Source organism: Myzus persicae, unplaced genomic scaffold, assembly GCF_001856785.1.
Source record: "Myzus persicae strain clone G006 unplaced genomic scaffold, MPER_G0061.0, whole genome shotgun sequence".
Taxonomy (NCBI): domain Eukaryota; kingdom Metazoa; phylum Arthropoda; class Insecta; order Hemiptera; family Aphididae; genus Myzus; species Myzus persicae.
In genome coordinates this window covers 195,122-214,122 of record NW_019103413.1, presented here as the reverse complement: position 1 = coordinate 214,122, position 19,001 = coordinate 195,122, and the positions used below count along the sequence as shown (strand labels likewise).

The 19,001-nt window shown below is 25.7% G+C and overlaps 1 protein-coding gene across 3 annotated transcripts; it reads left to right on the top strand.

The window, feature by feature from the left end:
• The first annotated feature begins 42 nt into the window (after positions 1–42).
• LOC111034460 (stromal interaction molecule homolog) lies at positions 43–17,078 on the top strand. 3 transcript variants are annotated; one of them, XM_022315722.1, is made up of 13 exons: positions 43–552; positions 2,115–2,260; positions 10,059–10,178; positions 10,307–10,419; positions 12,159–12,274; positions 12,378–12,547; positions 12,621–12,782; positions 12,847–13,014; positions 13,351–13,451; positions 13,532–13,629; positions 13,753–13,818; positions 15,482–15,729; positions 16,523–17,078. In XM_022315722.1, exons 1-13 carry the CDS (start codon positions 423–425, stop codon positions 16,784–16,786), a joined length of 1,902 nt encoding a protein of 633 aa, XP_022171414.1. In that variant the 5' UTR covers positions 43–422; the 3' UTR covers positions 16,787–17,078. The 3 variants fall into 3 exon arrangements, with proteins under 3 accessions (XP_022171414.1, XP_022171415.1, XP_022171413.1); XM_022315723.1 differs by lacking the exon at positions 16,523–17,078 and adding an exon at positions 14,742–14,754 and having other exon boundaries at positions 44–552; positions 13,532–13,695; positions 15,482–15,580; XM_022315721.1 differs by having other exon boundaries at positions 423–552; positions 13,532–13,695.
• The last annotated feature ends 1,923 nt before the right edge of the window (positions 17,079–19,001 follow it).

Genomic DNA, 19,001 nt, shown 5'->3' with positions numbered 1-19,001 from the left:
GAACCCTACTTACTATTCGGCTGTGCGCGAGAGCCGTGAATTCTTATCAGTGTGACAGTGTCCATTACGCTTTCATATTTGTGACTCCGGTCCGTCGCGATTTTTTACATTCGTCGTAAATGTAATTTTTTTTGCGTCCGCGGATCGGGATTGTTGTTATTTATCCATCCTTATTCCTTTCTCTTCCACCCTTCGTCGTGTCTTGTAACAACAGTACTATTTCCTGTCCATCGCACGCCGGGTCCTCGACATTAATGATAATTACGGTTCGCGGGCGCATCTCCGTGAGTCGAACCGACTGAATTCGCGGTGCCGTGATGTAATCGCTACGGCAATTGAACGAAATTTACACTACAGAAACGCCGCTGAAATTTCATACAGTTAACCATAATAATCGTCCAATAATCGCCCGTTTTCCAATCATGTGTTCAAAATCGTCGCTACTGCTGTTACTATGGAGTAGCGCAATGTTAACGTTCGTGCTTCCTGCATTTTGTGAATCGAGTTTTAATTCTCCGGCCAAAGTCCGGGTCACGGAACCTACTGACTCTAGTAAGTAAACTGTTCGATATTACACAATCGACAAAACAGTATATTATTATGAATTATGCACATCTGTTGTTTATTATTTTGTGATCCAATGTTGGCATCTACTTATCTTTATAACTGTGTCGTTAAGAAATGCTATTTCACAGCACAAATAGGTATATACACGAATAGTAAAACCTATATAATTTACACCTACCTAGTAATTAATTGTTGAAAAATATTGTTTAAGTTCCATAATGGAGTGTTCTTAATTTTTTTTTAAATTTTGCTTTAAACTGTATAGTAGAGATAAAATGAAATAATGTATTTAACTATCAAACATGAGTACTACCTATGTACATTTAAATTTTTTTGTTCAAATTATTTAGACATTAGTCTTTTTTGTTATAAGTACTTAGGTCTGGAATTTGATCTTCATTTTATGTTCTCTAATTTTTTGCTATTTCAATAGTTGCAATTTAATATAAGTACCTTTATTTCTCTAAGATATATGGTTCTTTTTAGTTTATAGATAAGTAGCAATATTAAATAAATCCAATCTTCACTGGTGTTATTTAGATGATAATAAAGTGTTTCATTTTTGAATACATATAATCTGATGTAGGATTATAATATATTATAATACCCAATAAGTTAATTTAAATATTTAGATTCATAGATAGTTGGTATTTACTTAGGTACTTCTACTTCAAATAATAATTAGCACATACCTACCTAGCTACTTTACTTTTAAGTTTGGTAAAGTTAATAAAATGGATCTATTTTTAAAATTGATATTGAAATAATAAATAGATATTTAAGTTTTAAAATTAAAAATAAGCTTGCCTAACCTTTTCCTATTGCTTTCCAGGAGAAATAATAGAACCTATAATGTTCCAAGCACATATTCACTCTTAATAAATTGTAAAATATTCCAAACTGTTTATCTTACCTACACCTACCTATTATTGAAACATGAATTATTTTAACTGGAATTCTAACCTAATAAAACTAAATATAATATCTAAAAACTCCAGGGTAGCTATTAGCTGTGCACTTGTATTTGATTTCAACTACCTATATAATAATGGTTTAAATTTGTCCTTGTATCTTGTAAATTAGCATTAGGCAATTATGTTCTATTAATATAAACTCTTAGTTTTATTAAGACTATTTTGTTTCTAAAATTAGAAATTTCTTAAAATTAACATTTATTTACATTACCTAATTGTTGAAAGATAATATTTTTTTCTATACTTAATATAAAAGGTGCTAAATATTCTCTTGTGTTTAGATTAATAACTGTTTATTATAAATTATGATATTTGCTATTTTTTTATTTATGATATTTACTCTTAACTTTTGAGATTTAATTCAAGAATAATGTTTATTTAGGATTGCTAAGTAGGTACCTAATTCTTTAGATAAGTAATGAGTTTAATTTAATGTAGCTATTTACTCGTAAGTTTTTAGCATCAATGAAATTTAAATTTAATATTATTTCTTGGTACCTACTACATATATATAATTATATATATTTTTTTATTTCTTATAAATCATATTTCATTTCAATCTTTTATTTTAAGGTGGTGTTAATGATTCGTGTAACGATGATATTGCATGTTTGACAATGGCTACTCAAGACAGGTTGGGTTTAGATGCAATTCGATCTTTACATCGACAACTAGATGATGATGCAGATGGTGCTATTGATCTTTCAGAATCTGATGATGTAAGTTTATTTGAAATGAATTACCTACAATTATATTTGAAAACTCAAAAACAAAATATTTATAAATTATTATTAGGATTAGTTATTAGTGATTATCATTAGTAACAATTACATAAACATTTTACTATTATTTCTATTATTGAGTCACTTCATTTATATACCTTATGTTAAGTTAAATTGTTTCTAAATAAAATTGAAGTGATGACTACCCTGTCATATCTTATGAAATTAAAGACAGGGGCAAATTGCCAGATAGGTGTAACAGATGTCACATTAGTGAGTTTTTAGTAATAATTGATTTTTTAATGACACAGTTGTTCCCTAAACTTATATTATGTACCCCCAGGTATACCTTTTGTTGGAGCAAAGCCTGCATTTTTGTGTATGCTGGATATTATTTATTATACTAAGTTTTGATACCAGAACACCTTTTCAAAATGTAAAAAGTGAAAATCTTTTGTACCACTTTCAAGATAATAGAATAAATAAATATGGAAGGAGATTCTGAAATTATAATATAATTATTACTTTTATAAAAGTTAAAAAATATATCCGAATAGTATGTATGTATCAAGAATATTAAAAATAAAAATGAAATATATATTTTTATAATTTGTATTGTAGACTATCTTTAGGTATACATAGGTAGTGTAACCATAATTTTCCTGTCCAAAATAGGAGCACTTTCTAAACATTGTTAAGAATTACTGATAAGATGAAATTACAAAACGCTTAATATATGTAAATACTTAATTACTATGTTTATTAATTTAACATTTGAATAGGTACTACTTTTTATATCACATATTATTTGTTTATAAATGTATAATATAATTATTTATCATAAAATAATAATAGTAGTTAATTCCTTTATGGCATAAATTCTATAACAAAAACCATGGATCATAAATAAAAAATGAGACAATCCCTCTCCCCCCCCCCACTAATATGGAATGTGTGGTCACTGGTCATACTTAAGTAGTACCTATATAAAAATATCTTGTTAATTTGAAATATATAACAAGTATGTTTGTTCATATTTAGTGTAAAATAATTTTTAGAATTCACTCAAATTTTTATAATAAACATTATTTTAGTTATCTCAAAATATATCTACCTACCACATAGGTATAAATTGAATGCATGTGTTATAAAAATAAATTTTCAATTTGTTAAAAATTAGAACCTATATTATAAAATATAAATTACCATATTCTTATCATCACAGAATTATTCATGAATAATGAACTATAAATATTTTGATAAGGTAATTCATACTTATATCATAATAATTAATTATTAAATTGATAAAAAAAATATCTGCTTTCAATAATTGTATTCTATCATGTTTATATTCTTTTTATGTTCCTATAATCCTATGGTAGTATTAGTGTACTGCTATTTAGAAAAAAGTAAATACATACAAGTTTAAAATGGCCTTCACTTTCATGGACAAAACTAAACTATGACAGTCTGTTGACTCATTTCACTTAAAGATTAGTTAAACAATAATTTTAAATATTTAATTATTTAGAAAATTATATTTTTAGTTTTTGTCACAATTAATTCTTATTTTATTTAAAAAGAATTGAATTCCAATTTTAAAGTAGGAGTAAATAAATGTTATTCATTCATTGTTCAAAAATAATTTGATGCATCAAAATTATTCGATTATTATATTAATGACATTACTTTTGAAATGTTGAATATTTATTAAATTATAATAGAAATATTTTCATTGTGCTATAATTTCCTTGTGTATAATTTGAACCTTGTGCCTATGTTTAGTTATTTTATAAACAAAATAACATGTTTTATTTTACATGTGGTTCCCATCTAAAGTACATTTTCGGAATAGGATCAAATAAAAAATTAGGTACTTGCTACTTTTACAAAAATGTGTTTTTTATTAAAAAGATTTACCATGCGAAAATGTGTTAATATTTTGAAATGGTTGTACTTTTTTCATAAAATAGGGTAAAATTGTTTTAGAATTAATACATTTCATTAAATTACTGATTTCAGTTTCATTTTTACGAAAATAAATTATTTTCGATGTAACTTCCATGATGTGGAGAGGGGATAACTGTAAACATTTTCAGTTTTAAAATGCTCATAACTTATTTCGTAACTAATTAAAATATCAATGAAAGCCTCTAAGATGCTCTAAATAATAATCTTACATTAAAATTGCATAATAGTATTGATGGGTCAATTTACTTAAATTTTAAAAATAAGAGCAAAATGCACGGTAAAATATATTATTTTGAACGTAAAATTTGCTATCTGTTGTACGTTCGTAAGACGGGTACAATACATGCGGGTATGACGTCTTCTTAACAGCCCTAGCTTATTTAGTTATTGTGCATAAACAAAAGTGACATGATTTATCTTTTATTATTGTAGTGCTGGAGATGAACTTAATTGTTCTACTGAGTAAACAATTTGTGGTTATTAATTGAATTGATCGTTGTACTCGTCACTCGTGGATATTGGATATGATAATAAGTCAATGACCCCATACAAATACATTATATTCCAAGTATAAACATGTATATAATACATTATAAAAATAATATTTAATTTCGTTTTTTTTATAATTTCCTACCATTTTTAAAATTTCATACCGCAGTGCATAAAATTATTTAAAGATGGTACTTTAATATTCTATAGCTTTATATTTTTCATACAAGTAGATGAGTAATGTATTCAGCATGTATACTCATAATACATATTATTTTTACTCATTTATATGCTTAAATATTGCACAGTGACAGTGCACACATATACTTACCGTACTACAATATTACTGTCTCAGTAAAATATTAAGTATAATATTATTGTTAAGACATAACTTTTGCAAGGGCAATGAATGTTGTTGCCCCATGTTGTGGGCATGAAATCCGAGTATCCTATTATTCAAATCTGGATTTGAATTAAATTATTATTCTGATTTGCTAAAATATTGAGATCATTCGGATTTGGTTTTGACGTGACCAAGCCCAAGACAACACGAGAAGTCAAAATCAAAAATAAATAAATCATATTTAAAAATTTAGTTGAAATTAAACTTATATAGTATAGAATACTTATTATTAGAATATAAAAATGGGTTATTGAACTGAAAAATGAATCGGCTAATCCAAATATGCCCATCACTTATCATAACCTTAAAACTGTCAGATTACTATAACATCTATAACTGTACGTAATTTTTTAATACCTTATTATTTATTTTGATATGAATGTAACAAATATGTTGACATTTAATCACGTAGAACATTACTTTTTTATAGTAATTTGTGGTTATGTGAGTTGGATAAGTAGTAAACGAAAACAGTGTATATAAACCAATGAATAAAAAGAATGATAGGTACTAAATAAAAAAACCGCTGAGATTGATGTAAGAACTAAGAAGTCACTAATTTATTGGGGTAGACTGAGATGCTACTAAGTATAGAGGAGACACGTAAGGATTAATATCATAGCAGAAGAGAATGGATATAAAATAAGAGTAAAGCAGCTTGGGGGAAAGGCACCAAAGAAGAAACTCGAAATTACGTTTAAATACGTCGGCTGTGCATTTATTGTTTGCCTATTTAAATGTAAGACTTAAGTGTTTAAGTCGTGTCGTAACTCGTGTTCCTTGTATTATACTTAGTCAACAAAATGTTGATAATATGTTACCTACATATTGAATATATTCTACCCTACAATTGTTTGTGTAATATGAACCATGAATCCAGTTTTAGTTAAAAAACTTAATAAATAAATCTCTGCATATGCATATAATATCCGTATTTTAAATATGCACGTATCTGTAATGATCATTCAAAAATATACTCCAACACCACAATAGCCTACAAACCTAAATAATATGAAGAATAATCATAATTTTTTAGGCTATGTAAATATTTGTCTTCAACTTTTATATTTATTGCTGCTGTTGGTGTCCTTATTAAAATGAATCGTATTCATTAACCAAATCATTTGTAATTTTAACTATTTTAATTAATTTTCCCAATAATTATTATAAATTATGAATATATAACCACCATAATATGAAGTAAAATTTAAACATAAATTATTAATAATATCTTAACGTATACAAAAAATTAGATAATAACTAGAATTGAGAGACAATTTGTATTTACTTTGAAATTTTAAAATCTTTTAAGTACCTATTCAACTGCTCTGCTTATGCATATTTTGCTTTGATGACATTTGCCTCTCTTAAAAGTTTATATTTGTTGTAAATAATTGTATAATGAGTAGGTTTATTTTATTATTAAACGTTATACTAATAATTTAATACATTCGGGGGTTTTAGTAACGTTTTTAAGTATGATTTTTCCCAATTGAGTCAATATTAATAGGATCAATGAAAATAAGTCACAAATTAATTTATATTCCCCCTCACAATATTGTTAGTAGTTTATTTATACATATGGTTGTGCGAAAAAATGTACCGAATATTTCCGCTTCAAATTAAAATTATACTCCCAGGCAACCTAGATTTTGGCAGTTTGCTCTTAGGAATATTATAGGTGAAGCATTTTTTGTATTTCTTATAAATAGTGTGTTGAACGAATTTGGCACTTAAACATTCCTACGTGAATACATAAAAAAAATACAATTGAGTGCGCCTGCGGGAAGCATTTAAAAAATGAGGTTTAAATTTACGTCTCATTTGATGTCATAAATCAGAATGTAAATTGTGTTTGTACATCTGTTACTATGCTTATAATCCGTTTAAATTATCTATATACAAAATTATTAAATGGTCATCTTAAATAAAATAATAAGGGTGGAAAGCCAATACTTTTTACAAACAATATTGGTAGTAATAATCGTAGTTACTTTATTTAATCACTCATATGTTAGGTATAACAATTAAATATTAATTAACAATTTCAAATTAAATTAAATATTGTTTAGGTACAACTGCAGTTAAATAGTGCATTAATTCCTGCATTTTAAGAGCATTTGTGCCAGGCGTTCAAATATTTATTAGTAGGTAATATTTCTACTGCAGATATGCACAATATACAGAGTGATTCACCTAGCATGCTCAACCCTTTTTTTCAACTATGCAGTTACGATAAATCTGATTTTTGAAAATTTTAAATGTTCTAATACACCAGAATTTCAAATTCTTAAAATTATTTGTACTAAAGGAGTACGTACCTCTTGTTGATACAGACTTCAGTTTTCAAATAAAAATCACCCTTTTCTACTGTAAATTATTTAGCGGATATTTTTTTTTGAAAATGTCATTGTTTCAAAATCAAAATTTCGAACGGGTAGTTTTTGAGTTTTTTAATTTTGTGATTTGTGTACTAAGGATAAATGGTTAGGTTAGGTGATAATGTGTTAAGAAGATATGGGAATGCATGGGGACTATTGTGATTTAAAAATGTTAGTAATTAATATGCATCTATTGACCTCAATGATTTGTAAAATGGTCCAATTAAACTTAAGTATAATAAATATTAGATCCAACATGAAATCCAATTCATATTTTTGTAAAACCACTTTTTCGAATTTTGAATTTGGTACATGACATTTCTGAACAATTATCCACTAAATAATTTACAATAAAAGATGTTTTTTATTTAAAAAACTAAAGTTTGTATCGTCAATGAAATTTTAAGTAGTACAACAAATTTCAAGAATGTGAAAATGGTTACACAGCCTATATTTAAAAATTCCAAGAATCAGATTTAGAATACCCAAATGCCCAGAATTATTGGAGAAAAGGGCGTGCAAATGCCTAGTGCAGTGTTTCCCAACCTTTTTACCACCACGGACCACTTCGACAATATTTTATAGGTCGCGGAACACCTCAATTTTACGCAAACTAGGAAGACCTTTTTTTTTGCTCATTAACAAGAATACACAAAATTTATTAAAAATTTTTTATTATTTTACTGTACTATTATATATAATTATTAAACTTTACTAATAATTTACTTAGTGTGATTTTTGTGGCTGCATTTCTTTGACCAGTTTTTCAATTCTCGGATGAATGTTGCTAATGGCTAAACGCATGTCATCACTTACATCCAAACTATTTCTCTGTTTATTTTACGGTATATTACGGTAAAATAAAATATTTTTCGCTGTTTAAAAAAAAAAAAAAAATTTTTAATAGAAAACTAAGAAAGGTACCGCGGACCACCTACGACTGGCCCATGGACCACCGGTTGGGAAACACTGGCCTAGTGAATCACCCTGTATAATAATTATGTATACTAGTGATATACATATTATTTAATTATTATTGTTTATTTTATAGATAATACATATCATATTAGTATGTTAATACTACATAATTTTACTACAAAGTAACAGATAGTTAAGTGAATTTGTTCAATATGTCTCAATATCAATTTTCTTGGTGCAGTATCGTACAGATGAATAAATGTACCACTACAGTATGTAATTTATTCATGTATTTTTCAAAATTCCGCTGTGATTTATAGCTTATATTCGAAAATCTGGAACATAAGATATCTAAGCTGTGTGCCACTTGGTTTCAAAAAATCTTGACGATTTTCTTGGAGTAAACTGAACTTTGATCAAAATTATTTTAGTAGGACTGCAATTCATAATAGTTTTTCAAATTAAAATCAATATTGCTGATTTTGTGCCATTGCACCACTGGGATATTTTAAAATGTGTTTATTGTAAAATTTTGGTATAACATATTTTAAGGACATAATTTAAAATCAATTAGCAATTATTTGATACCGACTATGACAACATTTAAATTTTAATAGTGCTATAGTCTAAAGTTGTACCTAACGGATGCGTAACATAATGTGATTGCATTTTAATTTTCAAGTTCAACTAGTTAAACATTGAAAAAGTTTTAATTCATCAAAAACTAGAAAAACTAAAAAGTTTTGTTGTGTATATTATTATTTATTTATATATATATGGTTGTTTTGTGTAATATTAATTTATAGCGTATTTATATTTTGGCCCTGTTTTTACGAAAATGTCCCACTGGCGTTATGAAAGAAGTGACAATGTGCCCAACAGTCAACACCCAGAGTTTCTGTATCCGTTTGTAGTACTTATAGTTATAAACAGTGTAGACTTACCTTTCTATATATCTATTATGAAACATGAACAAGAATAATAAAAAACTAATAATAATAAACGTTTGATTCCGAATCATGTTTTTTTGACTTGTGGATAAATCGCTATTGACGCTATTCATATTTATAATACATTTTTTAGTAATTAAGAACAAGAATAATCCTAAATCAATCCTTAATTTTAACACCTTTGCTACTTTTGGATTTTGGTGCATTGCAATGAACTGAATAACACAATAAGATGAAGATCCCATTGTATCTACATTATACTTGTCATGGTAGGCCAAGGTTGACACTGAGTAATTTAATAATAGTTGATCAATATACAGTATGTGTGATACGTTAGATTTTACTAGGTTAATCTAAACCATACGGCTATTGCAAACTATAACTGTCACCAACAATTTATTGATTCAATGAGAAACTGCACTACTAAAGAAATAAAACTTATTACTTCAATAAACACATTTTTTATTTTTTATGATCCTCCATAGAAAACGATTTAATGTTCATTGTTCACATATTTTGTGTCCAATAAAAATATTTTAATTATTTACATTAATTAAGTATGATTAATGTGAATAAAACCTTGAATTAAACTGTCTATAATCCCAAATTTATGTCGACATTTTGAAATATTACCAAGTATGAAATTGTATTTTAATTGGCATCTTATATTTTATTTTCTACAGTTTCTTCGCGAAGAATTAAAGTACGAAAAAGGCGCGGAAAAACGTCAAAAGGCATTTCATCAAAATGACGATATGTATATATCTGTTAAAGACTTGTGGGATGCTTGGGTAAAGTCTGAAGTAAGTAATTGAATCTGTGTGCACAATAATATAAATCATAATTTTAATCAATACCTATACTTAGGTACCTGTATTGAATATAATATTGAAGTTCATGAATACAGTTGATTTTCTATAAAATGTTTTAGGTACATAATTGGACCGTCGAGCAAACTTGTGATTGGCTTTCTACATCAGTGGAACTGCCCCAATATGTTCCTAATTTTATACAACATAGAGTGACCGGAGCACATCTCCCTAGGTTAGTAACAATTGCATAATGACTATGCTATACTATGTATATTCAATACAATATACGAGTTTTTAGGCGTGTGGCTTTAGAGTTTGACTTGAGAAGGGAAGGGAAATTAACAAACATAAAATATGAAAATCACAAGTTTAAACATTTTATGGTAATTGAAAATCAATTATTCCCCGTAGTCTACGGGTTTGTTTATAGTGCCTTGATGGAAATGCAGTAGTATTATAATAATAAACTAGTAAACTATGAAGTAGAACAATGCAATACTGGAAAACCTGTAAAATATACGAATATTTTTACGGGTGTTGGGCAAATTAATTAAAAAGTGTAGATAATATATATCTATAATTTTTCATCGAAGTTTTTAGATAGTTCTAATCGAGAATAGCTTGACTTATAGTTGTTAAATTACAATAAAGTAGTCGACATCGATTTCGGTGATTTATATTGACAGTAAATCAAACAATTTTTCAGTTTTCATTACCTTTTTGGAATTAATAACGAAATCAAAACATTACATTTTGAAATTATTCTTAATCGATAGGTATAAGAATGTAGAAACACATGAAAAATATTTTGCCGGGTAAATTTTTCTTTCGTTTTTTAAGACCTTTTTATCCACTGTAGTCGAAACTTTTTTTTTTTTATCTCAAAATAAAGTGACGTGTGTGTGAGACTGAGCGTATATGTAAATACGTTACGGATTTCCAAGAATCTTAGCCGTAGTTTATCTTAAATTAAATAAAGTGGAGCACACTAACTAATGATCAGTCAGTTACTGCACACGGTCACACAGCTGCACTCCCGTTTCCCGATGGATATATAATTTTACCTAAATCTAACCCCTTAAAAATGGTTCGCTCTCGACAGCCTTTAAGTTAATATTACCTGTATCGCTACGTTGACTTTTTGTGTTTAATTTATAAGCATTATTAACTTGTAATAATTTACAAGCGCCGTATCTAGATACAAATTAAAATATTATAAAATAGCCAACTAAGTGACATAGGCAATGTTCTTAACTTTAAATTGTATTCTAGACAATAGGTGAATTCACTATAAATATAATAACATAAGGTTGGTTTTGCTGAATGTAAATTTGGTATTTGCAGGAGAGCAGTGAGAGAAAACAAATAGTGCTCTAACATCCTCTTAAATCTTATTTTATTATCTTTTTACATGTATTATAATATGTAACTTAGATCTATATTTTTTCGATTATCAACTATTTATAGAATAAGAATTTTATTGTACCGTATTGCCCGTATTATTAATTAATACGTTTGTACAATAGTGCAAATTTAGTATACAGCACGTGTCCAAAATTTAAAAAAAAATTTTGTGGGGGTTGAGGGGCAAAAGTCAAAACATATTTTTAAAGAAACAGTTTTGTATTTTGAATTTTTGAATTAGTCATAGTTTTTGTATAATAGATACAATTTTTTTTACGTATTTTTCAAAAAAATGTTTAAAAAATCCTGTTATAAAAAACAAATGCACATTTTTGTTTCGATTACTAACTTTGAATTTTGAATATAATTTTTGTATGTTTATAACAGGTTACTTTTGAAGGATTTTTTTTAATGTCTCAAGTGTTATTTTAAAATTTTATTTTTGATAGTTAGCTATTAAATAATTGAATATATGTTAGTTATCTGCCTTACAGTTTTTTCTTAATGATACTTATTAATTATGAACTAATAATAATCTTTATTATATTATAATGATTACAATTTCAGACTGGCTGTTACTAATATGCAAATTTTGACAAATGTACTCGGAATCAAGGATCCAATTCATAAGCAAAAGATTGCATTGAAAGCTATGGATGTAGTTCTATTTGGACCCCCTAAAGGTCAGCAATTCATTTGTAAAATTTGAGAAAATACATCTCATAACTAACTCCTTATTTGAAATATTTTAGATTTGTTTTTTAAATATTTTTATTTTATTTATAGAATCGGTCACACATTTGAAAGATTTAATTTTAATAACATTATTGCTAGGAGCATTGATTGGTTTTTGGTATGTTTACAACCAAAATAAAAGTTCCACACTACATTTAAAACGTATGATGAGAGATATGGAAGGTTTGCAAAAAGCTGAAACAGCTTATGAAGATTTACAGGTATAAACTGTTTTCATTGTGTCTCATGTTAAATTGGTTATATTTTATAATTTTCTTGTTATTTCAACTTTAGAAAGAATTAGAAAAAGCAAAACAAGTTCAAGAGTTTGTTATTACTGAAAAAGCAAATTTGGAAAAACAATTACAAGAACAACAAATTAAAGATGAAAATTCATCAGTACTGAAATCATCTTATTCCAATTTGGAAATTTCCCAGCTCAAAACTGAAATTGAAGTAATCTAAATTATATGAAATGTATAAATATATGCATATGATTAAAAATAATTTAAATGTCTAGTCATTAAGAGGAGAGTTGGCAAGAGCAGAAGGTGAATTAGATGACCGTTGTTGGACACCTCCACATGGATTACAGCAATGGTTACAACTAACCCATGAAGTTGAAAATAAATCTTATATTAAAAAGAAATTAAGTGCTGAGAAACAATTACAGCAAGCAAGAGAAGCGGTAATATTATATAATATGTAATATAGAGTTTAAATAAGGATAATGTATTAGATACTGAGCTGAGAAATAGGTATATTTAATATTTTCCCAGCATCACTGATAATTTAAAAATAATTTTAATAATAAGTAATAACAATATAAAATATTCTAGACTGACATACCGTCTTCGCTGAATCATTTTTCTTATACAGTGATATGATATCATAGAATTCAAATGTAATACCATCCATTACAGTGACCTTCTTAACACTTAATGTACAGCAGAGCGACATCCACTTACCCTCTTTATAATGTAATAACTTAAGTAATATTTAATTTATAACATTTTCCTTATAGTGTGAAAAATTACGTAAAAAAAGGTCCAGTTTAGTGGGCGCATTTGTGTCAACTCATGGAAAATCAATTGATGATGTTGACCGCAGTATTGTTGAAGCAAGGTAATATTTTATTTTATTATTACATTTTAAATTAAATATATTATCTAAGTATGATTGATTTATGCTGTTTGGTATTTTAGAACATCGTTAAATGAAGTTACTCAAGAACTCGCAGAGAGGGTACATCGATGGAAGCAAATTGAAACATTATGCGGGTTCAATATCATTAATAATAATGGTCTGTCACATTTAGAGAACATGTTATATAGAAATGTAGTGAATGGGCGAAACTTCTCACTGCGAGGTTTGCGCATTTCAAGGTATTGGTTATAATAGGTAATGACATTCTTTTTTATTTCAGGGCGCATGAGTAGCCAAGATGACCTTGAAGATGATTCTAGCCAGTATTCAGTTTGCGTGGGTCCAGGTAAGGGAAGGGACGATGAATCTATTGGTTGAAATTTACCACTGCTTTTTTGTCTTATACTGTTTCTTCGAGTGTTTCCTATTGCTTGCAATAATATTTAATTATTGTTCAATTAATTTGAAATAAAATACACATTTTTACTTGTTATTTACTAAATATTTTCATTATTTATTCTTTTACATTAAAATTTAATTCAATACAATAAATTTTAACCAAAATACCTACTACTGATGTCTATGCATATATTGATGAATTATTATTTTACTGTTTATAATACATAAATTATTTTTATATCACCTACTATTAAAAAAGAAGTATTTTATTGTATTCCATAATTACGTTAATTTAATATAGCTACTGAGCCTTATTTAAATTATTTATATTATTATTTTAAGCATTAAAGTTCTCCAGCTTATTTAACAACAAGATGAACAAGTCATTTTAATTATTATTAATTATATTATAACTTAATTTAAACGAACTATTTTTGTTATAAATTTATTACTATATCAATGAAATTGAGAAATGTTATATTCATTTTTATCACCTGAATATTGAAAAAATTATTTATCAAAACAAAATATTGTAAATTAGTATTTTTCTTAATTTGTTTTGTTGAAATATTTTTGGATTTTTTATCTGTAATAACTAAGATAGCTTATATATTATTTGATATTTTAAGTTTAAAATTGCTTGTATGATTTTTATTTATAATACCACATATTATTTGCTTACCTTGTCTTATGTATATTTGTTTTTTTAGATTTTAATTTTATTTCATATTTTTTAGCTTTACAAGTTATTAGCTGTTTTAATTTTGAAACATTAGATATTATTTGGCCTATACATTAATATGTTAAGATATTATTACTTGGTGCATTTTAATAATTTAATTAATTTTTTATCTTTACTGCTGCATGAAGATGAGTTTTTGTGGTAAGCAAAATATAACAATAATATTATTTCAAAACAAAACTACTGGTGTTAAGACAATTAAAAGTAAAATTCTAGTCAAATTGGCAATAACATTTATCTTCATCATTAAGTTTATACTTACAATACTATTTTTATATTTAATTAAATATTTCTTCTATTCAAAGGGCTTGTTTGTATATAAAAAAAATATTTTCATAGGAAACCTTTATAGGAGGTCGTACTTAGCTTGGTTATAAATTATAATACAAATTATTAAATTATTATTTAAATATTTGTTAAAGTATCAAACAATGATATTATATAGTTGATATAAATTTGTAAAACATTACGCAATTTAGATTTATTATTTAGTATAAGCCATTGTAAAATTTAAAAAAATATTTTTAAATGTTAGTTTTTCTAAAAAATAAAACGATAATAATATGTTAATTGATATTTTTAATATTTTTAATATTTATAAAAATTATGGATTTAAACAAAATTAAAATTTTATTGTATTGTACTAATGCTCATAAATACATGTGACTTAACTCAAATTTATACGAAAAATGTAGTTTTATTTTATTTAGTATATAGATATCATATGTGTATGTATATATTATATACATATATAATATATTTAATATACTAATGTCATATAATATTAATACTTTCATTTGCTTGTGTGTTTTAATAAATATTTTAAGTACATTTTAATTTTTTTAAATTATCATTCATATATTTACAGGGACGTCGTATCAAGACCTTGGTGCTTGTGAAAATTCCGGACAATGGCGGGACAACGGCCAGGATTCCTCAGGGAGCGATCAATTAGAATGCGTGGACGAAGAGCAACAAACCCGTTCCTTGGATACAAAACCTCATTTCATACTCGGCGAAGACATATGTGATCTAAAACAACCACAGCAATCTGTTCAACCTGAAATGCCGAAATCACATAATGTTGATAGCAACCAATTCACATCTGAGCAAGTTGTAAGACTATTATTTCAATATATTATTATATATTTCCCTCATATATTTGTGATTTATTTAAAATTATATTTTTTAAACAAATTATCTTTACTTTACAATTTTATAACTTATAAAACACTGATTCAAAAAAGGTTGATTCTTTATTCTAATATACAATTCTCAATTTTTAATTGTTAATATTAAAATTCTTTATTAAAAAACCAACCAATAATTACACCCTAGGATTTATAAATACAAAGAATAATAATTGTAAGCATATGTATTTTTATAGTAATTTTCTTGTAAGTTTCTGAAAATTCCAAAGGTTTACAGATAGTAAAAATTGTGTTAAATTTCCATACATTAAATGTAATACAAAAGTAAAATCAATGGTTATAAATACTATCATATAATATAATCGATAGTAAAATTAATAAAAATCTCTTGTTCCATCCACCATTTAGAATCTAAATAATATAATTTATTAAAAAGGTACATAATATAGATTAGGTTTGTATTTTGAATTACTTTGTATATTTAATTTTAGCCTTTTCACTGCTACACTATGCTCTGCAACCTATACATGCTACATAAAATAATTTTTTAGACCTTTATGATCTCATTATTGAAGTTTAAAACAATGCGATCCAAGATTACTTATAAAATTGTATGGTTACTGGCAAATGATAATATTATAAAATACAGGAATGTAATAGAACACCTGGAATATTGAAAGGCTTAACAATATTTTTAATTTATTTTAAAAATGTATATATTTTTGTATTTATCACAATTTAAAATGTTTATGTTATAGGTCGTTCCTGGTACATTCCGCCATTCAAATTCGGATTCTAGTTTGGATCCAAAATATCGAAAGATATCAAAAGTATCTAGCCGTTCAGATATTGTCATAGTATCTCCAACACCTAGTGAAGTGTCTGTAAAACGCATTAAACGACACAAATTATTTCCAATATTTTTATCTGCCAAAAGTAAAGCAGCTAAATCCTATCAGAATGCAGAAAACACTAATGTAAATAATGATAAGGCGATAAAGTCATCTAAACAAAAATCATGATTCTGCTCATTCCTCTTTGTCTGTTACTTGTATATAATAATGATTGTGATAAACATGATTTAAGAATGTTGAAAAATAAGTGATTTATTATTTGTAATTGTAATATATTATATGTATTAATTATGTATTTAGTTTTAGATTGAATTATATGCAAAACAAGTAATTCCAGTTATTGTTTTAATAATGTTATAATGTATGTAAATGATTGTTTATTTTAATTATTACATTTTATAGAAGGTGCCTTAAAAGTACTTAGAGCTGTTAAATGGTACTTAATTTATAAAGACAAGGAAATATATATATACATATATATTAAATATAATTTTTTTATCAACCCTTTTGATGTGATTGTTGAACTCAAGAACATTATTTATAGGACTGAACAATGTAAAAACTATAATAGACAATTAACTGCAATAATAAATGTAATAATATTATTTTTAATAAGTGTTTACATTTTTAAGTAAACAAAAGTTATTTAAAGACATTGTTTTTATTATTAAGTTACTATCTTAAGTTCATGTTAATTTCCATTCACAATCGTGTAGAATTATACTTTGTTGATTGTTAAAATGTATACCAAAATATATAATTAGTCATTTTTTTTTCATTTGAGATTATGATTAGAAGTGATAAAATACTTAAAGTATTAAAATGTTTTAAATTATTTTTGTGTAAGGTTCTTTACAACAACGAAAATATAAGAAAGTTTTTTTATAAGATTTTTTATAAGATTTTTTTTAAATATCTCATTAAATATTTACAATCAATGTAGGAAAATGTAAGTTAACTTTTTGATATAAGATAACTTATTGTAACCTTTAAAATTATTTAACCATCAACTTATAAGTTATTACATTATTGAATGTTGTATAATATTTGAAAAAATACATCATCCAAGATAATATAATTCAATTTTAAATTTTACTACTTCTATATATTTTATAAATTTATTCATTATCATTTAGGAATATTTAAATAATGTAACTATTTATTAATATTATCATAATATGTTGGTGTAAAGAAATACAAAATATATTATTTACTCATAAAGTCATAACTTTCTTAACATATAAAAATAAATATGTTTTCAAAGATCATAAAAAAAAAAATTGGTGCAGTGTAAATTGTTTCGTTTCTAAATTTTATTTAGTATACATAGTTTGTATTTTATTTTCTATATTTCCTAATAATTTGTCATAACTCATAAGATAGAAATAAAAGTTTTTATAGCACATCATTGAAGTGTTAGTTATTTAATGGTTTGAAGTTGTATTTAAACATATATTTTTACGACTATGACTATAATACTATATACATTTTTTAGATAGCACTAATTAATTAATTAATTAAAATAATTCTGTATCTATAAAAAAGAAATTATCGATAAAAATGTTTTAACTATAGGTAATGCTAAGATCAATTAAACTAAATTTTAAATACATAGTTGTTATTACTTCTTAGTCTATATTCTACATGAGTGTATAACCATATAGGTACTATTATATTATATAGAACAATTTGAGACATAATTATTATTTATTGGAACAGAAATGAATGTGTTTTTTGTAAAAAAGTTAATTTCTTACAATTTTGAGACTGAGATAATTCATAATGTTAAACAAATAAACATTATTGATGGCTTATTATTGCAAAAATTAGAATTTCACGCATTTACCTATTTATAAAGGAACTACATGTTCAGAATCTCATTTGATAAAAACTCGTGATGCATACAATTCAAATACAAATGGTTTTGTAAATATTACCAAATATTGCAATTTTGCATTGGTACTTTAAGTTTTTATTCAAAAAATCAACTAAAAAGAAATTAACAGTAAACAATAGGTAGGTACAATGTAAATTTTATTCACATATTTTTATTTTTCAGTTTTAATAAGCAATGTGTCTACCTAGGATAACCTAGGTTATTCTTTTATTTGAATCATTGAATCATAAATCATATTCATTTTGGTATAGTACTATTAGCATTTTGCTAATGACTAGAAATCATAGAATAAAGATACAATTTTACGCAATACTAATATTTGGTCATCAACAGCTAACTTCCTAATAAATTATAATATCATTATAATATTATATTGTATATTGACGTTATCAATCCAATTCACAATAAATTGACTCATAATGTTAACTTTCAAGTAGGTACCTATTTTTAATGTAAATATTATAAAAAGTGTGCTTATTACATAGG